The 27283-nt window shown below is 46.4% G+C and overlaps 1 protein-coding gene across 3 annotated transcripts in view; it reads left to right on the top strand.

Annotated features, from left to right (window-relative positions):
- The window catches only part of LOC147678093 (hydroperoxide isomerase ALOXE3-like), a 227913-nt gene that overhangs the window by 157263 nt on the left and 43367 nt on the right, over positions 1-27283 (top strand). For all 3 annotated transcript variants that reach the window (XM_086946569.1, XM_086946568.1, XM_086946567.1), the window contains one exon: positions 25435-25604. In XM_086946569.1, coding sequence (XP_086802695.1) covers positions 25435-25604 — 170 coding nt within the window. The remainder of the gene's footprint in view (positions 1-25434; positions 25605-27283) is intronic.

The raw sequence follows: 27283 nt of genomic DNA, 5'->3' as shown, positions 1-27283 counted from the left end.
CTGTGCCTAACTTGCTTTCTTGCCCACTTGTTTTTATTCCTCTGTGCCTGTACTTGTTTTCTTGCCTAAACTTATTTTTCCTTCCTGTGCCCAGTTCTCCCGCGGCCCGCCCGTTTTTTCCGCTGCTGCGTCCCTGCAGCCCTGCCCACCTGCAATCCCATTCGCCGCTCCGCTTCTGCCTCCCAGCTGCTCCTCCCTCCCACATCCCCTCATATATAAGCCGCGCAGCGGTGAAAGGAGTGACCTATGACCCTGCTCTCAAGCAAGTCGCTCCCCACGCTGCTGCACTGCTCTGCCTGCATGGTTTTTGCCTAATCTTGTATTTTTCCCCTTTGCCCAACTTGCTTTCTTGCCCAGAGTTGTTTTTATTCCCCTGTGCCTGTACTTGCTTTCTTGCCCAGACTTGTTTTTATTCCCCGGTGCCTAACTTGCTTTCTTGCCCAGACTTGTTTTTATTCCTCTGTGCCTGTACTTGTTTTCTTGCCTAAACATGTTTTTCCTTCCTGTGCCGAGTTCTCCCGCGGCCCCCGCCTGTTTTTCCCGCCGCTGCGTCCCTGTGGCCCCGCCCACCTGCAATCCCATTCGCCACCCGCTCCCGCCTCCCAGCTGCTCCTCCCTCCCACATCCCCTCATATGGAAGCCGCTATGCGGCCGCGCAGCGGGCGTGCCACTTGCGCACCTAAACAAGCCCGTCTGTGCCCATCTGTGCCTGGACCGCACCCAGCGCCAGGACCCCTGGACACCACGAACGCCACAATGCACGACACCACTACAATGCCAGAACCCTCCTCGTACTGAACAACGGACGATCACACACCTACTTCCTGGCCAACCCGAAGCGCACCCAAGGAGCTTTCACCTGCCGGAACTGCAGCTTCACAAGCATCCGCCCCACCATGCTGCCGACCAGGAAAGAACCCAACCACCTCAGATGCATCCTTCTCAACACCCGCTCCGCCCAAAAACATGCCATTGATCTCTGGGACCTACTCGACTCAACCTCCCCAGACGTCGCCTTCCTGAAGGAGACCTGGCTGAACCCCGCCTCGGCACCCGACATAGCCATAGCCATAGCCGACCCGGAAGGCTACAAGATCACCCACAAGGACCGCACCAACAGAGCGGGAGGAGGAATTGCCATCGTCCACAGGGACACTCTTAGAGTCTCGACCAACACCGACGACACCCTCAGCACCGCCGAACACCTGCACTTCCAGATCCACACCGACCCCAACACCACCCTCAGAGGAACCCTCATCTACAGACTGCCCGGACCCCAACCACAGTTCAGCGACTCCATCGCCAACTTCGTCAGCACACATGCCCTCGCCTCCACTACATCCTCCTCGGGGACCTGAACTTCCACCTTGAGAACAATGACAACACTAACTCCACCACCCTGATAGACAACCTAGCCAACCTCGGACTCAGACAACTCGTCACAACATCCACCCACTCCGCCGATCACACGCTTGACCCCCATCTTCTCCGCAGGCCCCCACGTCTCCTTCAACCATATCACCGAACTCCACTGGACCGACCACCGCTGCATCCACTTCACCTTCAAGAAACCCACCAAGCACCACCGCACCCAACAGATGCCTCACCGCTGCTGGAGCAAAGTCACCGAAGACCAGATAACCACCACCCTTGCCCAGAGCCCACCCGGCAACCATACCGACCCCGACACCGCCGCCCGCAACCTCAGACAGTGGATCAATGACTGCGCCAACACCCTCGCCCGATCAAGAAACCCTCCAACAATCATACCAACAAGAAAGCCAGCTGGTTCACTGAAGACCTCCGGGCCTCCAAGCAAACCTGCCAAAAGCTGGAGAAGATCTGGCTCCGTGAACGAACCCCGGACAACCACGCCGCCCACAAGAATGCCACCCGCAGACACCATCACCTCATCAGATCCGCCAAAAGGGCCTCCTTCAAAGACCGCCTATACAACAACACGCACAACAGCAAAGAGCTCTTCAACATAGTGAAGGAACTCTCCTACCCCATCTCCAACACCAACGACGTCCCACCCTCGCAAGACCTGTGCGACTCGCTGGCCACCTTCTTTCACCGCAAGATCACAGACATCCACGACAGTTTCAATGCCATGACAGCCCCGACAACCACTGAGACCTCCACCACCATCCGCACCAACCACCTGCTCTACTGGACCAACATCAACGACGATGACACCATCAAGATCATGAACACCATCCACTCCGGATCTCCGTTAGATCCATGCCCACACCACATCTTCAGCAAAGCCAGCACATCCTTCGCACCCCATCTCCGGAAAGTCATCAACACCTCCTTCGAGACAGCAACCTTCCCGGAGAGCTGGAAGCACGCCGAGATCAAAGCCTTACTCAAGAAACACAAGGCGGACCCCAAGGACCTCAAAAACTTCCGGCCCATCTCCCTGCTCCCGTTCCCGGCAAAGGTCATCGAGAAGACCATCAATGAACAACTGACCCGCTACCTCGAGGAGAACAACATCCTGGACCCTTTCCAGTCCGGGTTCCGCAGAAACCACAGCACCAAGACTGCCCTCATCGCCGCCACCGATGACATCAAGTCCCTGCTGGACAATGGGGAAACGGCGGCCCTCATCCTCCTGGACCTGTCAGCCACCTTCGACACGGTCTGTCACCACACACTACGAACACGCCTCCACAACGTATCAGCACTAGCAATAGGTTGGACTATGGAAACGCCCTCTACGCAGGAGCCTCAGCCAAACTCCTGAGACGGCTCCAACGCATCCAGAACGCCTCTGCACGCCTGATCCTCGACATCCCTCACCGCAGCCACATCACACCCCACCTGAGAGACCTGCACTGGCTCCCGGTCAACAAGAGGATAACCTTCAAGCTCCTCACCCACGCACACAAGGCACTTCACAACGCCAGACCAACAAACCTCAACAGATGACTCAGCTTCTACACCCCCACCCGCCAGCTCCGCTCCGCTGACCTCGCCCTCTCTACAGTCCCCTGCTTCCGAAGAGCGACCTCAGGTGGCAGATCATTCTCCCACCTCACCGCCAAGACCTGGAACACCCTCCCCATCCACCTACGGCAGACCCAAGACCTGCTGACCTTCAGAAAACTCCTCAAGGCCTGGCTTTTCGAGCAGTAGCAGCATTTCCCACCCCAGCGCCTTGAGACCCTCACGGGTGAGTAGTGCGCTTTACAAATGATATGATTGATTGATTGATTGATTGTTGCTGTACTCACTGACGTTGCCCATAGAATGGTTAAGATGGCTGGGCCCTTGTACTGAGGGAGGCGTAGTTGGGGTTCTGCACGCTCTTAATATCAAAGAGGCGGAAGATCTCTTCTGTGATGGTACGGTCCATAAGGTAGAGCAGCTTGATGGGCCCCCGGAGCACTTCACAATGCTACACAAATTCCAATTCCACAGAGTGAGAGGGGCATTGCGAGCAATTTTTGGTGAGGATATGGCTGAGCCGCCTGAGGTTTGCAAGTTAACATATGTTGTCAAGGCACCTTCCCCTCGAAGGATGATTGCGGCTCTTTATAAGAGTGCAGTGTCCCAAAGGGCACATAAATATACGGCGGCCAGACTAGCATGGCAGAGTGATCTGAATGTACAGTTGGATGATGCGACATGGTCCTATTGTTGCATGAATACCAGAAGGGTGTCCTTGCATGGTAGGCATCGCTTGGTACAATTCAAATTCCTCAACAGGGTATACTACACCCCGGAGAGACTATATAGATATGGCTTGCGCGAAAACGCAGAATGTGAGAGATGTCATGTGGAGGTTGCGGACTTTCTGCACTTGGCGTGGCTGTGCCCGGGTGTGTATTCCTTTTGGAAGACTGTGTTCGTAGAGCTGGGCAGGATTGTTGAGTCGGAACTTACAATGGAACCCCTAATGGCTCTTCTAGGCTACACTAAGGCCCTTCCGAAAGCAATCCGTAGACTGGTGGACATAGGATTGCTTGTGGCCCGTAGGAGGGTGGCAATGTGTTGGTTGAGGGGCCATGCCCCCATTTTACAGCAGTGGTCCAGGGATATGCTCTACTTCTCCAGGCAATCAGAGCTCTACAGTGAGCTACTCCCACCCAGGAGCAGACCAAAATGTTTCTTGGGCCTCTATACTGCCTATTTGGCTGGTGTGAGTGTCGAAAGTCTAGACGACGTGGGGAATGAGGGTATGTTTGACATTTCAAGTGTTTCTGAACCGGCCAGTATAGGTTGAAATGGTTGCTGGGATCGGCGTAATGTGCTGCTAGATGAGAATGAATGGTCTTGTCCGATGATCTAATTTTAGAGTGGAGCAGCTGGGTAGCGAGTCACACTACACTTTTTCCTTGGGTCTGATGAGTGTTCTTCCCTACGGTCCCTTCTGACCTCTATGCCAAGTTTGCGAATTCAAACGCCGCCTGCCCTTTAATGGGATGTTGGCATTATGGCTGTGTTAATTCCTAGTGTCAACAAGGAATATTGTAAGTGGTTTTGTGCGAGCTCATGCAACTGTGCGTGTTTTCATCTGCGATTGTATATCAAATTCCTTAAAAAAAATGTAATTAAAAAAAAGGATATGACATAACGGAGTCATATAAAACAAGCACTGGCATTGCCAATAGGTCTCGCAGTAGGAAAGTTGGAGCTATTGGTTTTGTAAATGACATTTTATATTTATGTTTTGTGATTTACAATGCCAATACTTTTAACTTTAGCATATGTGACACTTTTATTATTTGTAATGTCACAAGTTTTGTATTGCCTTTACTTAGATGTATTGATATTACAATTAACATTGGCTTTTAATTTTTTTAAATAATTAATACTTAAATAAAAGTGATTGTAATTTTTAATGGCAATAGCTTAAACTTTTGTAAATAACTGTTGTGAAGATTATGTTCAGTGACTAAAATCCAAGAACAGAAGTGAAATATTAACATTTTTTGTGACATTTGCAATAAAGCTTCAAACATTGAGAGAACATATTTGAACCAGTGATGCTGTGGTAGTGCTGAGTGATGCTGTGGTGGTGCTGAGTGATGCTGTGGTGCCCTGAGTGATGCTGTGGTGGAGCGATAGATAGATAGAGGGCGATAGATAGATAGACAGAGTGACAGCGATAGATAGATAGACAGAGTGAGGGCGATAGATAGATAGACAGTGAGGGCGATAGATAGAGTGAGGGCGATAGATAGAGTGAGGGCGATAGATAGATAGATTGATAGAGAGTGAGGGCGATAGAGAGATAGAGTGAGGGCAATAGATAGATAGAGTGAGGGGAATAGATAGAGTGAGGGCGACAGATGTGTGTGTTTGTGTGTGTGGGGTTGTGTGTGGTTGTGTGTGTAGTTGTTTGAGTGGTTGTATGTGTGAGTGGTTGTATGTGTGGGTGGTTGTATGTGTGAGTGGTTGTATGTGTGGGTGGTTGTATGTGTGAGTGGTTGTATATGTGAGTGGTTGTATGTGTGAGTGGTTGTATGTGTGAGTGGTTGTATGTGTGAGTGGTTGTATGTGTGAGTGGTTGTATGCGTGTATGGTGGTGGGGTTGTGTGTGGGGTTGTGTGTGTGTGGGTGTTTGGGGGTGTGTGTGGGTGTTTGGGGTTGTGTGTGGGGTTGTGTGTGTGGGGTTGCGTGTGTGTAGTTGTGTGTGTAGTTGTGTGTGTGGTTGTGTGTGTGGTTTGGTGTGTGGTTGTGTGTGAGATTGTGTGTGTGGTGTGGTTGTGTGTGTGGTTGGGTGTGTGGTTGTGTGTGTGGTTGGGTGTGTGGTTGTGTGGAGGCTAGCCAAAATGACTATGTGAAAGTTTTAGTGATGGAAAAACGACTTTAATAAATGGCCCAAAAATAAGCTATACAAATGACATAATTAGTTGGCCACAAACCAGCAAACCTTCTGACGTGAGAAACCTCTAAAAAACTGCAAATTGTGTTCTGGCTTAATTCAACTGCTGATTGCCATCTAATAGTCTTTATTGATATTTGAGTGCCTTCTCGTTGCCCAGCAGCAGGCAGTCCCAAGGACTGATCCCAGCCTCTGCTCCTGCTGTGTGATGAGCACTGACACGAACTTCAAAGGACCTGGATATGCTTGCAACCATCATTTTCTTTGGTGGTTGCTGAGGTTGTGGCTTTCTGTTTGTTTGATGCTTATGGTCGTATTCAGTCAGTGTATTGGCCAACAACACCGTACTTGTTTCCACTGTTTGTGCATGTCTGCATAGGGAAAGATGCATGTTTAATAGTAACAATGGAAGGTTCACTGCATATTATAATATCCTTGCACATCACGCGCACCTATTAACGCTGTGTCTCATTGTAAGGATCTTCACGCGTTCCTGTTTCCGCGCCTCTCTTGCACGTCGTCTGCATAGCCGCATGCGCGCGCATCCCTCACTGGGTATTAGCTGTATGAAATGACTAGCAGCCCGTCCCGACGTTGTCCGGGTGAGAAAAGTAATGTGTGAAAAAATATTATGAAGCTTTTAATATTTCTCGGTACTGCCCCCTGTTGAATGTGCCTATTTATTTTCCCTGTCTGCCCCCTGTGCAGGCCCTTGCAAATGTAAATGTGCCTTGTTGTATGTGCCTTTGTATTTTCCCTGAATGCCCCCTGTTGAATGTGCCTATTTATTTTCCATGCCTGCCCCCTGTGCAGGCCCTTGCAAATGTAACTGTTGATTGGTTGCCCCCTGTTCAATGTGCTTTTTTTTTTCCTGGTTGCCCCCTGTGCAGGCCCTTGCAACAGCTTTATACGGCCTCGTTGTGGAATGTAAAAGAGGCTTGTGGAATTGAGCGTTTGGATGTTCCCCTGGCCTCTGATTTTTTTTGTGTGAAAGTAGTGCTGATTTATTTATTATCGCGCTCATGGCCCTGCCAGCAATGTTTACAGGGAGTGTTTTGAGCACGTTTTTTTAGCTTCCCCCTTGCAAGAACGTTAGACGGTAGTAAAGCGCCGTGAATTAACGTGCAATGAGACTTGTTCTTTTCCTGAATATTTCCCTGGCCGCCCCCTGTGAAGCACCTTCCAACAACAGTGCGCGAGTCCGGTAATGCCTTTTAATGAGCGTAGATGATGCCTCGTTGTAGAATGTGAAAGCATAGCTGCCAAGGTTTCAGATTGCCATGTGTGACATTTTCATAATTTCAGTGTAATTATGAGTGACATTTCAACGACTATAAGTGACTCTTTCTTGCGGACAAAATTAAGCAATGAAGACGATCAACACATGTAAATATCAGAAATAACCCCACAAAGAGTGTTCCAATGGAAACACGTCAGTCTTTTGAATAAACTACTACGGCAACTATATCTCACAATGCAAGCTTTCCTCTGTGTGTGACCACGACGCTCTCGCTCTATCTATCCCTCTCCTCTGTCTCTTTTTATCCCTCTCCTCTCTCACACGCTCTCTATCCCTCTCCTGCCTTTATCCCTCCCCCTCGCTCTCTCCCTCTCTTTAGTGCTTTCTTTATTCCTCTCCTCTCTCTTTATCCTGCTCCTCTCTTTTTATCCCTCTCCCCTCTCTCACACACTGTCTGTCTCTTTTTATCACTCTCCTCTCTCACGCGCTCACTCTCTAGACCTCTCCCGTGTTTATTCCCCTCCCCCTTGCATGTTATTTCTCTCTATCCCTCTCCTCTCTATCCTTTCATCCCTCTCCTATCCTTTTATCCCTCTCCTGTCTGTCTCTTTTTATCCCTCTCCTCTCTCATGCGCTCAGTCTCTAGCCCGCTCCTCTCTGTCATTATCCCTCTCCCCCTCTCTCACCAGGTTGCACTGTTTGCTTTGATCGGAAAACGTTAATTTTGAGTCATTTTACTCGATAGAGGCCGCCTTGCAAATACAGATGAAGCACCATTTTCACACAGTTGTGAAAAATGTCACCAGCTTGCCTTTAAATATCCGTCATGAAAAATGAAAACATTTTTGGCAAACAGCTACGCACCTGCACTCACTCAGCCTTAGCTTGCGCAGTGTAAGTTGCTGTTCCAAAAATCCCAACAACGCTCTGTACTACCCGCTTCTCTTGGGCCTACCTTCCTTCCACAGAGGCACCTGCTCCGGTCTGTTTTTCACTGGTCACGACTTACTGCGCACTTTTAATTGTTGCGCATGACTGACATTAGTGGTCCTGCTCTTTGATTCTCTGAGGGTGTTGTCTCGACACTTATACTCCATTTTTTTAAAGGCTCGAGTCTCTGTATACCAAGACAGAAAAGGGGTCCATTAGTACTGCAGAGACCTGTACAGCTGCAATGAGCAGCAGCCTCACTCTGCCTGTACCTTCCGTCAGACACAGGTTCCAGCACGATCCCTCGACCGGCCCCGGGTTGGAAATAATTATTTACTGGCAGGGGAGATATTTTAGCCCCACTGCAACAGACTGAAGGTGCGATCTGAAGTGCTGCCAGCCAGCCGAGCACCATGATTCCGGTGCACCTGCCGCCCGCAAACCAGTGAGCTCTGCAGCCAGCCTCTACCTCTCAGTTGGGACGGACCCCGGGCCCCCTGCGGCCGGCCCGGCCGGCCTGGTGCCAACAGCCATGATTGTGCACATATTGAAAAAAACGACGTTTATGCTCATCAAGCAAAACGATGTTTATGCTCCAGAAGGCTACATGTATAAAACGGTGTGGGAAGGTTTTGTGCTGCGATTGGATGGCTGTTTGGTGGAAGGGGCGGGCAAGAGTGTTACGCGATTGGATGTTACTGTTCCTTTTCTGGTCAAAGCCGCGCCCCTTTGTTTATCTTGGCTCGGAACCCTTACGGAGGCAGTGATTACCGAATTTGCCGACCTCTTTTAGTGCACATTTGTGGAAAACTAAGTTTATGCTCCGGAAGGAAAACAATGTTTATGCTCTCAAGGCTATGTGCATAAAACGGTGTTTATCGCTCCTGAAGTGGACGTGCATGCAGAAGTAGCTGTGTTGCGTGTGTGCTTGTGTGTGGTTGCAGTGGTGAAGTTGCTGTGTTGTGTGCGTGCTTGTGTGTGGTTGCAGAATCTGTTGCTTTGTGTGTGCTTGAGTGCTTAAAACCGAGCGAATGGGACATGCCCCTCTGCCAATGTTACCGCCCACATTGAGAACAACGCCCACAAGGAACTACTTTCTCCGGAATGTTGTTTGCCCTTCGTAATGTATATGTTGTACAAATGTATAGCCTATGTCCTTCTGCTGCAACTGCCCTTTTCAACGCTGTATTGGGTGTTGTGATTGGTGCTGTGGTTCCCGAGTTTACCTGGCCAAAAGGTGGAAGTTCTCTCTTTATAATAGTAGTATAGATTACATTGATTCTTCTCAAGCATCTGAAGGGTTTAATGGAGTCGGTCCCAGCCCACTTTTGCTGGCGCTCAGTTAATTGAGGATCGTCTGTGTCTTGAGAGGAGGAAGCCTCTTCGGTCCCCAGCAGATGCTGACATCTCATTACCTCTCGGAGAAGCCCCGCACAACTTCAAGTAGATTAATACATTTCATAAAAAGGATAATGCTAATGGGTAAAGTGGTTTGTATTCTGTCTTGGGTTAAGCTTTAATAAGCTCGGAAGTAAAAGAGTCAAGCAAATGCAGAAAACAGAAAAGAGAGCAATGAGGGGTGACAGCCTGGCACATATGATGAAAGAAAACAAAGGGACGAATAAGACAGACAAACTGAAATGAAACAAACGGGTAGGCAAATAATCTGGAGAGAGACACAGTTGACACATAATGATATAGAGAAAGAGGGAGCTGAGAGAGAAAACAGTACAAGAGAGGGCACGTGATAGCGTGAGAGAGAATTAGGGAAACAAGAGCGGCCGGGAAACTGAAAGTACGGCCGGCCAGCCATGAATAACAAGCAAATGCAGAAAACAGAAAAGAGAGCGATGAGGGGTGACAGCCTGGCACATATGATGAAAGAAAACAAAGGGACGAATAAGACAGACAAACTGAAATTAAACAAATGGGTAGGCAAATAATCTGGAGAGAGACACAGTTGACATATAAAGTTATAGAGAAAGAGGGAGCTGAGAGAGAAAACAGTACAAGAGAGGGCACATGATAGCGTGAGAGAGAATTAGGGAAACAAGAGCAGCCGGGAAACTGAAAGTACGGCCGGCCAGCCATGAATAACAAGCAAATGCAGAAAACAGAAAAGAGAGCGATGAGGGGTGACAGCCTGGCACATATGATGAAAGAAAACAAAGGGACGAATAAGACAGACAAACTGAAATGAAACAAACGGGTAGGCAAATAATCTGGAGAGAGACATAGTTGACACATAAAGATATAGAGAAAGAGGGAGCTGAGAGAGAAAACAGTACAAGAGAGGGCACGTGATAGCGTGAGAGAGAATTAGGGAAACAAGAGCGGCCGGGAAACTGAAAGTACGGCCGGCCAGCCATGAATAATTAGGGGAGGAGAAGCCGCAGAGCACACGCTGGGAGAAGCCCTTTGATGTGGTGGCGGCCGTGAAAAAATGCAATTAGGAGGGAGGGAGGGAGGCTGATACGCGTGCTTGTTTGGTCACGTGATTCACGTGAACTCGAAGAAAACCGCACAGAAAAAAGCCTTAGTTTGACGAGTATTTTGAGCACTAGAATTCTCTCCATTTTCCATTCCTGCGGAATGGAAAAGGCGAGACCTAAAAAAAGTATATATATTATATATTATATGTATATGTTTAATTACTTTTTTATTAAATTAAGTATATTCATTATTAATTTTAAATATTATACAATATTTTAACTATGTTTATTATATTTATAAGTATTATTTAATTTATTTTACATTTTTTTAATTAAAAAATGATATTTTTTTATAACGATGTTTTTGACATTGATATTTTTTTTCTGATATTTTTGTACTTACCATTTTGGAGATAGGATGTCGATATTTTTGTATGTCGATATTCTGTCTTTCGATATTTTGTCAGACATTCATTCTTACCTTTCCTTACTAAACATAATTTCACAGTGCATCCACCTGCAGCCCTTTCACACAGGCTACTAATTATTTGCTCTTTAACAAACATTGTATTTTGTTGGCACATTTTATAGGTGAGCAACAACCTAAAAAGGATTCTTCCCAATCCCCACCAGCTATATAAAAATCCTACGTAAATGATGCTGGATGTGGGATTCTTGTTTGGTCCTTTAAACATCTCATGCCCCCTGAGCATAGACAGGAGTTTGTACTTGAAGAAAATAAGCTTCGAAGATATCCCCTCAGTACTTCTATCTCTCCACTCACTTTGCTTAAATTAGTTGGTGAACCCCATACAGTGGATTGGGATTTAATCCTTGTATTGGGCAGGTCTATTTGAAGTGAAGTAGAACATTTCCATAACTATCACTAATACCTACATTGATCAATCAAGTAGTACTTGTATAGCATGGCTTATCACCCTATAGGGTATCCAAACGCTTTGCTGCAGGTATCAGTCGAAGAGCCAGGTCTTGAGTCCCTTCCTAAAGTGAGTCAGAGAGAGTGAGGTGGTGAGGTGAAGGTGGAGGGTGTTTCAGGCTTTGGTGGTGAGGTGGAAGAAGAATCCTACACCGGAGCAGCAGCGGCAGATACGTGGTATCTGTGCGAGGGTTAGGTGTGTGGAGCAGAGATTTCTTGACGGTCAGTGGAAATGCAGTCTGTGGTTCATGTATGTGGGTCCTTGGTCATGGAGGGCTTTGTAGGTGTTGGCCAGTTGCTTGAACTGGCATCTCTTATGGATGTAGAGCCAGTGGAGGTTCTTCAGGTGCTGGGTGATAGGTGTCCTCTTGGGCAGGTCTAGGATTAGTCTGGCAGCAGTGTTGTGGTCCATCTGGAGTCTTTGCATGCCGGTGTGTCAGGGCCTACATTTGTGCAACTTTGAGCTGACAGTGGTAGTCAGTAAATGCTGATTTGTAGGTGGCTCGGTCATTGTGGTGCCTGCATAGAGTGCATTGGCGTAGTCCAGTTGGCTGGTGGTGAGGGCCTGCGTCACTGTTTTGTAGTGCTGATGAGGATCCACCTGAAGTATTTGCGGAGCATGCAGAGCGTGTGGAAGCAGGCTAAGTAAATGACGTTGACCTGACATTTCATGAAGAGTTCACTGTCCAAGATAATGCTGAGGTTGCAGGTGTAGTCTTTTGGCGTAGGGGTGGGTCCAAGCTCCGCCGGCCCCCAGGAGTCAATCCAGCGAGCGGTGTCTGGCAATGATCAGAACTTCAGTTTTGTCCATGTAGAGCTTGAGGCTGTTTTTTTCATCCAGGCGGTGACATCTATACTACTATTATAAAGAGAGAACTCAACTCTTTTGGCAAGGTAAACTCGGGAACCACAGCGCCAATCCACACACCCGATACATCCTTGAAATTGTCAGGGTGTGTAGATGGACATAGGCTACATAAAATAAAAATAAAACGTAAAAATTAACTTTAAAAACAAAGTAGTCCCCTGAAAGAAGGACTGGCCGCGACGTCTGCGTCATGACATCGAGAGCGCGGGGAGGAGCGGCGTTCAGGAGCAACAGGAAGAGCGGAGGACATGATCGCGGGGAGGAGCTGCGGACATGCAGGGAGGAGCGGCGGACAAGCGGTAATGACCAGCGAGAAGCAGCGCGAGGAGGAGCGGCGAGTAAGGTATGTGAACCTGGAGGGAAGGGCCGAGGGACGTGACCAGCGGGAAGCGGAGGAGCAGTGGAGCGTTAAAATCAGCAGCGCGAGGAGGAGCAACGAGTAAGGTAAGTGAACCTTGAGGGACGGGCCGAGGGACGGGCGGAGGGATGGGCCGAGGGACGGGTGGAGGAACGGGCCGAGGGACGGGCGGAGGAACGGGCCGAGAGACGGGCCGAGAGACGGGCCGAGGGACAGGCAAGCCTGAAATGCTGCCCCCAGCCCCCTTCTGCCCCAGTCAACGCTAGGGCGGGCTGCTAGTTTTACATACAGTTGTGGCAAGGTGGTCTTCATCAAGGTGGGGAGAGGACAAGCTTTGTATAGCCGGCATAGGAGATGATGTTGCTGTCATGCGATCTGGCTATGTCTGAGAATGGTGTTATGTAGATGTTGAAGAGGGTTGGACTGAGGGTTGATCCTTGGGGTACGCCGCAGATGGTATGTTTGGGTTGAGAGGTGAAGGGCAGAGGCGGACTTTCTAAGTGCATCCCATGAGAAAGGATGCCATCCATCTGAGTTATTCCTATTTGGCGTAGTCATTTGATGGGTGTGTGGAGGGAGACAGTGTCAAGGACAGTGGAGATGACCAGGAGGAAAAGGGGGTCTGATGCTCCTCTATCGAGTAGGGTGCAGATGTCATCTGTTGCAGAGATCAGGTCTGTCTCCGTGGTGTGATTGGTTGTGAAACCTTATGGGTAAGGATCCAGTAGATTGTTTCTTTCCAGGTATTCGATGAGTTGGAGGGTGATGGCCTTCTCCAGGTCTTTGGTGGCAAATGAAAGGTTCCTTGAGGAGGAGTCTGACCTTTCTGTGTTTCGATGCATCAGGAAAGGTGGTGGTGGTTATGGCGGCATTGAGGGTGTGGTGAACTGGAGTCTCACCTTGTCTCTTCTGCGGTTGAATAGTTGGTGGGGATATGGGCCGGTGGGCGCTCCTGAGTGGATGGATTTCATAAGAGAGGTTGTGTACGGTGTGCTGAGTTGTTCCCATCCGTAGTCCGGCAGTGTTGATTGATGGTTTGTTCAAGAGGGCAAAGGGTTGGGGATTGAAGTTCCAATAGATGGTTGCTAACTTGTTGTGGAAGTGGTCGGCGTGGGTGTCAGAGAATTCTTCTGAGGAGGAGATCGAGTTTTCTGTGGCTGATGGGCAGATGAGCTCTCTGACAATGTTGAAGAGTTCCTTGGTTTTTTGGTGCTAGTCTCAATCTAGTGTGTCAGGACCTACATGTGTGCAGCTCTGAACTGGCGGTGGTAGTCAGTGAGGGCTGACATGTAGGTGGCTCAGTCGTTGTGGTTCCTGCTGGAGCACCATCTACTTTCCAGTTGTTTGCACTTGTTCTTTGATGTGGTAAGTTTCGGGTGAACCAACTAGCTAATTTGGTGGGTCTGTGTGTTTTGGCTGGTTTTGTGGGAATTACTTGGTTGGCAGCACTAGTGATCCTGGCATTGAAGTTCTCTACTGTCTGGTCCAGGTTGACAGTGATGTTGGGCTGTGTTGCTGAGGGCATTGGTCCATTGTTGGTGAGTGACCTTGGTCCAGCAGTGGTAGGGGGCATTGCGTGGTTGGGGGCAGTGCGGAGAGGTCCGGCAAAGGTAAAGTGTATGATGGAGTGGTCTGATCAGGTGAGTTCTAAGGTGTGGCTGTTTATGATTCTGTTGCTGGATGTAAAAATCGGGTCCAGCATGTGTCCTGCTTTGTGGCTGCTTGAGGCCAATGTTGTCCAATCTTTCTATGAGGTCAGTGGAGTTGGTGTCAATGGAGTCCTCCTGGTGGAAGTTGAGATCTCCCAGGAAGACGTAGTGTTCAGATTTGACGGTGAGCGGGGTGATGAATTTAGCGATGGCTTCGTTGAGGTCGATTCATGGTCCTGGCGCTTTGTAGGCGAGGGTTCCTTGGATGGTGGTTTTGTGGTCAGTGCGGAGCTGGAAGTTTGTGTGTTCCATGATCGACGCGGTCATCTGTGATGGTGCAGTTGATTGATTCCTTGTGATTCCTTGTGTACGAAGGTGATGCCACCTCCTTTTGGCGCACTCACGGTGTTTCACCCTGCTGGGTGTTGAGGTGGCGATGTCTGTGGCTGATGTGGTGGTTAGCCAGGTGTCCGTGATGAAGGTCACGTCAGGGTCAGGGTGAGGGTGGAGATAGTGTTCCAGAATTTGGTGGTGTATTTCAAGATAGATATGGTGTTGAACAGGAGGCAGATGATTTGCCCCAGGGGGTTGTCCCTTGGCAGCATCCAGGTCTGGCATGGTGCTGGTTGCTGTGGTGTTGGTCGGAGCTGAGGTGGCAGTGAACTGGCAGCAGATTCAGGTTAAAGGCCCTACTATGGAATACAAGGATGTGAGGCAGCAGTTGTTGTTGCGTCTGGGATCCAGGGCACGAAGGTCTGCGGTGGCAGCATTTGTGAGAGCGCGAAGAACCAGAGTTGCTGGCGCTGGACGCGATCCAGATGGGGACAGGCGCAGATGGGCTTGCCTTCAGCGCACTGGTAGCACAGCCATGCAGCGGCCTCCATAAGTAATCCTGGGATATAGGAAGGGTTGTCAAGGAGGGTGGAAAGGGCGGGATAAACTGCGGTGGAAGGTGGGTGCTGTAGCTATAAATATAACACAATTACCAGTAGTTGCAGAAAGTACAAACAACTACCAGAAGAAGAAATAAAGTTAAATTATACAATTATCAGCAGTAACAGAAAGTAAATACAATTTCCAAGAGAAAAAATAGGGGTAAATTACCAAAAACAACAGTCTGTCTCAACACTCGAGGCTGCAAATAGATTGGACCAAACATTACAGCGGCAAACAGTCCCTAACGGCGTGCCTGACGGAAGGCCTCAGGGGCAGGGATCAAAGCCCTGATTGGTGAAGCTAGTCAGCAGCAGAGGAAAGAGGCGCACAGGACCAGGAGTCAGGGGCTTGTTTCTAGGTGCTTTTTGGAGGCTGTATCTGAGTAGGGAGGCTAATTCTGAAGTGAGAGAAGTCTCAGCAGTCATGACATGTAGGCTGGATGCTCTGTTATTTGTGCTTTTTGCCTATAGATGAACACCACATCAACCTGGAGTATAAACTATTCCAACCTATAGATACCATGTACATTCTGGAAAAAACTATCTGTTCCCTGTCCTTTAGGAGGGTACCTCTTAACCTGGACTGGAAACCAGTAGTGCCCATATTCACATTCCTATTGTGTAGATTAGAGTCACTATTGTCCTTACTCTTAGATTGCCACCACCATGCAATCTTTAGTCGGGCTTATGGCCTCTTGGATTGGCCTCACTCATTAAGTAGCATATTCTCACTACATAATTTCTGTGGGACTTGGTTCATTTGCAGATTTGTGGGCATTCACCGCCTGGGAGGAGCTCGTGGAGTTGTACTCGGGAATTCCACAGAGCTACTGTGAAATTCTGCAAAGTTCGTTCCCTGGGGGATTAACTTGCACCTAGATTTTGAGACCTTCCTTGCTTGGTGCGTGCAACCCCGCATAGTACTAGTTTTCCACCTTACCTCCTTTACATGGGGACTTTTCACAGCGATGAATAGGCCTCTGCTGCCTCTGCTGCTCCGGCTCGAATTCAATTCACTGAGGCAAGCCTGACCCTATCATTGGTTTCATTGGGACAGGTTTGTCTTCACGCAATACAACATGTACACCGTAGTTCTTGCTATAATTGGAATTGGTGGTTAGCTGCTGCACTAAGCTGGCTCCACCAGTGAATCGAATCTGAGCCAGTGTAGGCTTCTCCCTATACAGTGCAGAGTGCAGCAGCTAGTAGGATGGCAGAGTAGGCAAAGAGAGACTGGTGGGCTGCTCCGCTGTGGATAGCCCCCATGTGATGCAGCGTGATTACTAGCTTGGGTTTATTCTAAAATACCATACTCACCTGGGCCCATAAAACATTCATACAAAAAGGTGGCAATCACACGCTGGTGATCAGGACTTATTTTTACCTTATAGTGAATTATACCTGTACACTATTTCTTACCAATACCTTCTCACCTTAGTTCTCAATTTACCTCTGGTCCATAGATCAGGTTATTAGCATAATAGGTACAAGTGACCTTTACCTTTATTTGAATGACCACAGACTCTAGAGAGTTTTAAAACTTTATCTATGCAATAATCAAATACCAATACATGTCAAACACCAACTTATAAAGAGAATGATCAAAGAGAATTCGTAAAGAAACTTAGTAAAATCTCATGATGTTGGTACCTGGGATGGGTGGAAAAGAAAAACAGTAGAAGGACATACCACTTAGATTTATATTTACCTAAAATGGTGTGAGGACCAACTCCTGGCCAAGGAGCTGGAAAAGGGACTCCCGAGTGGTCAGGAGCCAACAGTTCAGGACAGTTTCAGGACAGGACAGGTAACCTCTTCTAAGTGCAACGCCAGTGCTATACCCGGCTCTGGTGATACTCTTCTCAATTCTTCCCCCTTCTGGATGGACAAATTCTTCTCCCTCAGCGATCTCTCCGGCCCTTCTTTCTCTCCATCTCTCCTTTCCTGATTCTTCTGTCAGAGTGCTCGAGCAGCGCCTATGAACTAGTTGGCCTCCGCCGTCTTCTGCAGCAACGATGGGTCAGTGACAGGTCGGTGACAAATCTGACAAACTAACTAACTGAGCCTACCACAGTTATACTATTCTCAGTGTATGTACCGCCCACCAATGTTTCAATATTCGTGTATTCCCTACTGGTGATTGGACAATGAAATGGAGAGAGGTCATCACACCATACTTATGTAATGTCATGTTTGTGAAGTTCATTGTTCTATATTCCGTCCCCTTACTTATATTCCCATGCTTTAATTTCAAAACCACACAGAATCAATTTCATCAACAATATATGCAAAATTTAGTTTTTCTTCTTCACCTCTTTGGGTCAAAAAGTGCTGTTCCCAGGTGCTTTTTCTGCTTCAAGTGTCCCTGGCTGGGATTCAATGTCATTGCACGGAGTTTGACAGGGTCCAGCGCACATGCGCACAATTCGGTCAAGATGGAGATTTCAGTCAAGTCAAGTCAATAATCTTTATTCGGATATTTCATTATCCATAAAAGTACACACATAATCACGTACATGGTCAATAAAAATCACATTAAAAAGTAAAAACGTTGTTATATTTTCCATTTCATTTGCAATAGCAACAACACTGCATGACAATGTGCAAAAGTACATTATTTCCAAGTCATCACCAACTTTCAAGTATGTTTCTATAGCAGCATTAAATAAAGTGCACATGTGCAGGAATCACCTTAAAATAACAGCAATATATACACAGTACACAAATTCTCAGTATCAAGTAAAGAAACAGTTTGCTGGGACAATTAGCAGCATTATCTGGAGTGCTAATTTTGTAAGATGCATAGTTCCTATTTAAAGATCATTAAGATAAAGTGCAAGATACAAGGTTTCCCGTGCAGCATCAGAGTAAGAAAATTACTATAGCTCAAATAATTTACAGATAGCAACATGAAATAAAGTGCGACTGTGCAAAGTGCAAATATACGACACCTCTAAATACATATAACACGTCTTAGCCCAACAAACATTAATTCATTGAGGAGCGAGAACGAATAGCCATTTTTAAAAAGGTGCACACGCGGTATATAATGCCATCATCTTTGAGCTGGAGAACAATTTTATAGGCCTCTTTAAAATCCTTTATGCCTTTAGCTCTGAAGAATGGTATCAACAAAAGCTTACTATATTTTTGATAGAATGAACAAGAGAACAAAAAGTGCACCATAGTTTGTTTCCCTAAATTCTGACATGGGCAGGTCAGGGTCTCGATGTTAGGTTCATAGCCTATAGGGAAACACAATAAGTATTTTATAGATCCTGCTCTTAATCGGAAAAGAAGACTGCCATCCCAGCATGTAGTATCTTTGAGGAGATAGCCAGCTGGTGAGCACAAAATGGATTCAGCATCACCTTCTATTTCGATATACTGTTTCACAGAGGTTTTAACAGATTCTTGTTTATATCTAATCTCCCCGTAATGGTTATATAAGATATTACGGATCGTCTTCCAGTCGATCCCATCTAATTCATCAGGACTATCAAAAATATACTCGAGGTTGACAGCTGCCAGGCTCGCCTGTACTTGGGCCAGCCAGGGAATTCTGGTGCCCTGGTTGCATTTGAAGCAGTCAGCCAGGATTTCCCTGGTCAGGGAGGCTTCAGGGGGTTTTCAGACCTTTATCCAGAACAAAGCAGGACGAGCCCTGATATAGTCCTCCAAATAAAACAGTGTTAATTCATTATGGCTTACATAAATGGGCGATGATATTCTGCAAAATCTGTTTTCCTCAGCCTGTACACTTTTTAAATTTTTGTGTCCCCAGATTTCAGCCCCATATGTCATAATTGGTACGCATTGCATCCTATACATTTTTAATAAAGACAATACCACCTCTAGTCTTTTTGGCTTGGGAAGGGTCAATACTGAGTTTATAGCTTAAATAAACTTAGACTGTCCGTAAGCCAAATGTGGGGTCCATGAGCCGCTATCTGAGAATTGTATGCCCAAATAGGGAAAAGTGTGAGTGCATAACAAAGAGTCTTGATCCAAAGTAATCCTATTGATGTGACGTTTATTAGGGCCACAACACATTAAAAATGTTTTTTTTAAAATTAGTGCAGAGGTCAAGACTATGCATAAAATCTACAAATCACATGACTAAAATCCTCAGAGCATTTGGTGTGCGACCCATTAAAACACCATCATCTGCATAGAGTAAGGCGGGGAGTTTAGTGCCATTTATTATAGGGACGTCGGGAGTTTGTTTAGACAAGACATTGTGGAGTTCATTGATATATAAAATAAATAAAAGAGGGGCGAGGACGCACCCTTGTCTAACACCTCTACCGACCACTATGTCTCCTGACACTGCTCCATCCAGGCTAATCCTTACTCTTGCTTTTAAATCTCTATGAAGGTAGGCTAAAAAATGTACCAAATTATTGTCCAGAACATAATCCAAGAGGCGTTGCCAAAGCTTTGATCTGTTGACAAAATCAAAGGCGGACGAGAGGTCCATAAATGCCAGGTAAAGTGGACTGTGTTGAGCGATGGTATACTTTCCTATTATTAGGTTAAGGTTCAGACACTGTTCCACTGTGCCTAAGTGACTCTGAAACCCCAACTGGCATTTATTCAGAATGTTCCCATCCTCTGCCCATGCCCTGATCTTATTAAATAGGACTCTCCCTAATATTTTAAGGGTATTATCAATTAATGAAATGGGCCTATAGCAACTAGGGTCGGATCTAGATCTTTTTTTAAAAATCGGAATGATTACGGAGGTTGATCATGTACTGGGGATTTTAGTTGTGGTTAAATTATTAAAAACATTTAATAACAGAGGAGCCCAGAACTCCGGCTCTAATTTTATAAGGTCTAGGGGTAGCCCGTCCGGGCCTGGGGCTTTGGTACCCGCGCCTTGGAATATTGCCTCTTCTACTTCATTTAGAGATATTATAAATCCAGTGGGGGGCAGGCTTTCCAGGGAGTTGTCGCAATATAGTGGGGAAGCATATATCTTTGAAAAATGGGCAACCCATGCTTCACTAGACATGTTACAGTCGAGAGGGGTGGAAGAATTACCAAGAGTTCTCAGAGATTTAGTGGCAGACCAAAAGATGTTTGTGTTGTTAATTTTGGCAGCACAGGCCAGATTGTCCCAGTGTTCCTTCAAGACTGTGTCGCGCCTGAATCCTAATTCCCTTTTACAATTGGATCTTAATTCACGGATAAGGGTGAGATCTCTAGGTTGGGCCGACAGAGCCGTTCTCAGTTCCTTGTTGGCTCTGGAACAGATGTTGTCAAACCATTTAGGATCAAATTTGTGTGCGCCCACTGGTCTGGAGATCAAATTTTTAATGCCCGCACATAATTCAGTGAAGGCATATATCATAATCGTCTCACATAGAGAGGGATATGTTTTTACCATCCTCGTAAAGATCTCCCTATAATCCAGGCCTCTCCATTTAACTCTCAAGGTGTCGGTCGAGAGATGTAAATTGCCTGCTCCCAGTTCTTTCCTAAAATCGGAGCGCCGTGCAACCTTTAACAGGACGATTATGGGGTTATGATCTCCAAAGGTGGATGGCTTTACCTCTGCCCCAAGAAGATAGTCCTGTAAGGAGGGGGATATAAAGACATAGTCAATGATGGAGGCTCATCCTAAGCCTTTATACGTGGGCAGTGGATTATCGGTGATGTTGATAGGGGCGACATCCATCACGTTTAAAAGACTTGAATTTACTAAATGATCTAATAACTCATGTCCTCTCTTGCATGGGTTGTGTATAATTAGCTGGGGAGAGTTCCCATTAAGACCTTTTCCTATCTTGGCGTTGAAATCGCCCACTAGACAGATCCCCGCCAATTTATACTTTCCCAATAAGTTGTCTTGATCCTGTATAAAATTAAAAAGTTCTACAAACTTCGGATTGGGTGTGGTTAAAAAAACATTATTATAAAAATTAATAAAACAAATTGAAGCACCCCGTGTGTATATTAAGACTTGAAAGTTAGTATTCCCGGTAGGGATTAATTTAACTCTGCCACCTGAGGCAATGCTGACCCATATTGATAAGTGTTGAATCAGAACTATTGATTTGGTGAGAGTGAGGCACACTAGGGCTATCACAGACAATCTCATCAATGTCCCTACACACCACCAGGCTATTAACGGGAGTTATGTGTGAGGGTCAATCGAGAGTATCTAAGTCAGAGATAGCTGAATATTGATTTGCGCACTGAAGAAAGGGACTGGAGAGTGGGTGCGGTGTCGATGGATGTTTATAAAAAGACCCAAGGGGTAAGGCACAAATATTGGTTGAAAGGAGACTGTTAGTTTCCTTAACTGCAAGTATGGATCGAACAGTCCTTGGTTGTGAAAAGTTGATAACGATACAATCCCTTTTATTAGTTTTTGTTGTAGGTCCCACCCATCCCACCCTGCGAACCATTAAAATTTCATGCATATCGGACCTCCTATACCTTTTATGTTTAACCATCCAGTCCACACATTTATTTCTTAATTGTACCCATGACTCCGGTGTATTTTTCTCCAATGGGGGAACCCCTGCAAGAACTAACACGTATGGACAGGAAGCAGGTGGCAAATTCAAGATGTCCTTATTTGGTTCGGCTTGCCCCTCATGGCCGGCCACAACAGTACTAGTGTTAGCTGTCACATTAATATGTACAACATTTGGAGTAACAATTTGGGGTGTGTCAGGGCATGTAGATTTATTATGGTTAGTAGTGGTTAGCACAGATTTTTCAATTAGGGGGGCTGGGGGTACAGGTGGGAGTGGTGATGTTCCTGGCAGGGGATTTTCCTGCATGACTACATGGTTGATTGTATCGCTGCTTTCCCTATGGGGCAATGTAGCTTTAAGAGTTAGGCTATCCAAGCGATCTAAACGTTTCCACAATTTATCAAAGCTTGAGTCCACTAGCCCTTTAATGCGATTGTACACTGTATCTACAATGATATCAATTGCAGTGCCCCCAAGTGTAAAGTCTGAGAAGCCAGTTTGTGTAGACTTCGCCTGCGTGATATTACATTGTGTGTCCTCATCGACTACAATTATTGGATCAATAGAATTGGAACATGGGTCTCTGCCTGGGGTTGGCTCTATGGTGGTTATATTGCCCCCTGAACCACTTGTTTAAAGTTGTGCTTTGAGAGTTCAAGCGTCGGGGCTGTTTTCGTTTGGGTTTGGGGCAGGGTGGCTTTGATGCCTTCCTCTTCTTTTTTGTCCCGCATATTTCTGGGTCTGGCGAGAGGGGTGCATTTATTGTAGTCAGAGAGTCGGTTTGGCTGAGGTCGGGCTCGACCTTAACAGCTAACCCAGTGAAGTTTGGTCCTTCCATGTCCAATGAATTCTCTCTGATTACAATTTGTGGTGAGTGTACAGTTACTGTATGAGTCAATGACTGTGCCACACTTAAGTCTGTAGTGTCATAATGAATAATACAAGGTGGTTAAGAGGGGCCCGCAGACAGTCTTCTCTCGGCAGCTGGATTTCACTACTCACCAAGTGCATAGCGTGTTCCAGCATGGTGTCAATACAGTGTAAATTGGCCGCTGGGATAATGGCGCCATTCTTCCCCATTTTTACCAATTGCCCACAGGTTGTTCTATCGAACTAGGTTACCTCGCACCACTCGTCTGTTGGATATTAGATGTTAGGGGGATAGCCCGGCCCAGCCTCCTCAGGCCCCGGACGGCCACAGACGGTCCCGCCCTTGTCCCGGGCTTAACCCGGGCTTGACCTGCGCACGTCCTGCGACGCGGGAGGTTCGCCGCTCCTTTGAGCGCCTCAGGGCGCGGTAGTAGGCGGAAGTGGGCGGGATGACCAGCAAGGTGTCCTGGGGGATGTAGTCTCCCTGCTCGGCAGCGGCGTGGTGTTTCAAAGCAGCGGCGGCGGGGGAGACTGATGTCAGGAGCCCCCCAGGAAGATCAGCAGCAGGTAGGGATAGATGGTAATCGTACCAGAATCTCCAGCAAATGCCCCCGCTCTGCCGAAGGTTCGCCGCTTCTTTGAGCGCCTCAGGGCACGGTAGTAGGCGGAAGTGGGCGGGATGACCAGCAAGGTGTCCTGGGGGATGTAGTCTCCCCGCTCGGCAGCCGCGTGGTGTTTCAAAGCAGCGGCGGCGGGGGAGACTGATGTCAGGAGCCCCCCGGAAGATCAGCAGCAGGTAGGGATAGATGGTAATCGTACCGAAATCTCCAGCAAATGCCCCCCAGGAGATTTCAGTCACCCTCCACGCCAAAATACAAACTAAAGAAAAAGATGTTAGAATGAATGCACTGTATACACTTATTCCTACTCTAATTCCCTTAATTCATTTTAGGTATTGCATTAGCAGTTTAGTAAGAAAAGCGAGATTTAGTTTAAGCATAGCCATGTGCATTAACATGTGAGATTCAAAGCGGCCATCTTTAATACTACTGCGCAGCTGCAAAGATTTCCCACCAAAGCGAAAGACGTCATACTACGTAGATGCAGTTGACGCATTTGCACAAGATTCCCGCATTTTTGGCAGCCTTTATAGTACACTCGGATTACTGGTTAGTAAAGCACATTTAAAAGCTTCCCCTAGATGAAGTAAATGTAGTATAATGCAATTATTAGTGTACCACGAACATGTTTGTTATAATATTACATGTTCTTCGAGAGCATTGAATCTGAGCAAGTTTCTTTACGTACAAACCCTTGCTCCATCACATGTGAAGGAGGTAACCACTGCTGAGAGTGCAGAGTGTTTGCCAAATTTCGCACTCCAAATGGATTGTGTAGTTCTAAAACTCTGCAAACTCCGCTGACAGAGTAGAGTTACCCACCCACCCCTGTGCGATCACTGGAAAATACCTTTTCCTAGCCCATCTTTTATGGAACGAGTTCTTTCACACATTGAAAGAGGGTGAAGGTACGGTCATTAAATATGATACATATATATGTCTTATAATTGGCTAGTGTGGTGCTCTGAGAAGCATTCACTGCCATGTATGTTTCGTACTGAGACATTGAACAGAACATTTTACATACAATAACATATTGGTTACTTAAAATGATGGTACACTAAGGCACAATATACAATAATAATCTAGTGCTAACACTAATTTTCAGACACAAAATCTCATTTGCCCAGAGTAATATAGAAAAGCTTCAACACAGCTATGTGTGGCACCCACCATTGGCAGACAGCACAGAAACACATTGGGCACCACTCCAAAGGTTATTTACTAAAGAACCTGAACACATCCTCAGTACCACTGCTTCCCATGGAACATATTAGACAGTCATGCCCAAAACGGTCAAATAAGCTACAGCATTTGTAACCCAAACTGAATTTCTCTGTAACCAAAGGCAGCTGGATTTTCTGTCCAGTGGAATGTATTAGCAATTGGACGAATCCTCCAACAACACCTCTGTGGCATATTATACATCCAAAGCTATATAAGTAAAACATTGGCACACACACTAGCTACAGAGCAAAGGACATCCCGATTCATGAAACGAAATTGCGCTCGCAAAGGGCCAGATTCTGAGAATCTGGCCCTTTGCGAGTGCGATTTTTGCATTTGGGATTCATCATCCCAAATGCAAAAATCGCTATTTGCGAAATCGCATATTTGCGAGGAATTGGATGTAAGGAATCTCTAATAGAGATTCCTCAAATGCAATTCATCACCCTATTTGAAATTGCGAATTCGCAATATTTGGTCGCAATTTACCACGAAATCTGACTTCGTGGTAAATTGCGAAAAACGAGTAAAAAGCACTTTAGTGCATTTTTTTCTTTTGCATGTTACACACACATGTCCTTTGGACATGTGTGTGCGCAACACCTGTTTGAATTTGCATTTAAGGGGTGCTACAGGGTGTCCTTTGGACACCCCTGGCACCCTTTAAATCGCTATCTTATTTGCGATTAGCAAATTGCTAATCACAAATAAGGAATACTCCCCATTCATTCCTATGGGCCTTTTGGCCCATAGGAATGACTCGGGAGTTATTCCTTATTTGCGATTAGCAATTTGCTAATCGCAAATAAGGAATGTGTAGGAATCGCATTTAATTTGGCGATTCCTACATGAATCCCGTTTTGCGAGTCTGTAATAGCGATTCCTTATGAATCGCTATTACAGACTCGCAAAACGGGTCTTTGATGAATCTACCTGCTAATCCCAAATGTTTAATTTGATTACATTGATCTAGGAGTAAAAGAGTCAGGAGTAGCCTAGAAAAGGGACCTAACCAGAAACTGCAATTTTCACTCACAGAGCTCGGCGATTGGACTAGCAGGTCTTGCTGAGCTTATATTGAGAGACATGCAAGCCATGACCTACACTTCCTTTTGCATCACGGATGATCTCAAATCCCGTGAGGTTGAGTCTGTGCCCAACTTTTACTACAGAGATGATGGGTTGAAGATCTGGTCAGCCATCGAAAGGTGAGACATGATTTATTTGCCCCGGGTCGTTTTTTGGTGCTTCGAATGATGGGTTATAACCTCCTTAATGTTTATGGAATGCCTTGAATTAAAGTATTGTATGTAAAATGTGATTAGCTCAAAGTCCATTTGCAAATAAAAAAGAATATTTGCAATTGACAGATTGATACAAAAATTCAAATGTGACACAGCAACCACATAGCTAAAAGGAGGAAAAAGTAATGTATAAAAAAAATAATCAACCAGTGTTAGTATGGGAAAACGTAGTAGAAGCATTGATAACATCTACGACAGCTTGGGGCTGATGCTGAGAACAGCCAAGTTCTAGAGAGGGCACTGGAAGCCTTCAGCAGAATTGTCCCCTCACTCCATTTGTTTGTATGTATGTATGTATGTATGTATAGGCATTTATATAGCGCACTACTTACCCGGAGGGTCCCAAGGCGCTTCGACCGCTGCGAAACCCTTCCTGGCTTCCCTGAGAGATGGTCCCTTAATGGGTATCTCCAGGGTGAGACCAGGCATCCCCGGCGGTCTGGTCGGGCCGTTAGTGAAGATGAGGCAAGCTAATGCTCAGAGTTGCCGAGTGTGATCGCTGATCAGAGTGGGCACCGAGGCGGGAGAATTATCGAGTCCGCTGACCCTGGTCCAGAAACCTGCCGCGCCGGGAATCGAACCCTGGTCCCGGGCCGTCCTCTGCTCTCAGGTCTGCCGCCTCTAACCATTGACATTAGTTGTACGTGTCTGGTTGACAGTGAATTAAAACTACTTCTCCCAGACTGTAATAGGTCCTCAAATGAAATCTCAGGCGGGGGGGGGCAATGTAGCATCCAGATATCCTGGCGAAATAGGCAAACCTACCGAAATACAGGTAAGGAGATGATCAAAAATGGGTTAATGGGTGATAAATGAACGAACAATGATGTCTTAGTGACGTGCTAAGGATCTGATGAGCAAATAAATTGAAGCCCGCAAGAGGTAAGAAGTCATTGTAAAAGTGGCTCTAGGGAAAAAACATGAAGAGTAAAGTCCCTGACATAGAATGCAGTTAGCTGAGAACGAGTAAGACAGAAAGAAGAAAAATAATAGGCAAAGCATCCTCAGAACTAAATAGCTGATATGTGGGGGTGCCAATGCTTGAAAGTGGGAGTTGGAGAGAATCAAGTCTGAGTAATAGCAGTGCTTAATTTAAACCAGTGGTTTCCGGTGCTCAGCACCGACACTTAATTGTCAGCACCGGCACATGTAACAGTGTGACATATGGTGGCACTGTGTGTCTAGGTTAGAGATGTGCACCAAAACAGTTTTTTTAAATTTAATATACATTAAATTGACTCACACCTGCCACCCAATCTATTCTTATAGCTTTGGGAGGACTGAAATAGTTTGCTTTGACACACCTGTAAGAGGGTGATGGTTAGTAGTTGCGTTGCTACTGTAATTGGCAACTGGTGAAGCAATATACAGTGGCTTCTTGACAAGCGCCCTGGCACCTAATATTTTACGAGTTAAGCACTGAGTATTAGACTTTGACTTTTTATTTCTGATTCAGTAGTAACCAAGGTTGTGAGCAACAGATGCAGGAGGGATGGCTGTAGAAGAATCACCATGTCATCCAAAAGCCTTTAGACAGAAAAGCAGAATAATTCGGGAGTGGTAGGTGGTAAAAGGAAATGTAA

The sequence above is a fragment of the Lissotriton vulgaris genome, chromosome 12 (genome assembly GCF_964263255.1).
Source record: "Lissotriton vulgaris chromosome 12, aLisVul1.2, whole genome shotgun sequence".
Taxonomy (NCBI): domain Eukaryota; kingdom Metazoa; phylum Chordata; class Amphibia; order Caudata; family Salamandridae; genus Lissotriton; species Lissotriton vulgaris.
The sequence above is the reverse complement of the archived record's forward strand: the minus strand, read 5'-3'. Positions and strand labels throughout refer to the sequence as shown.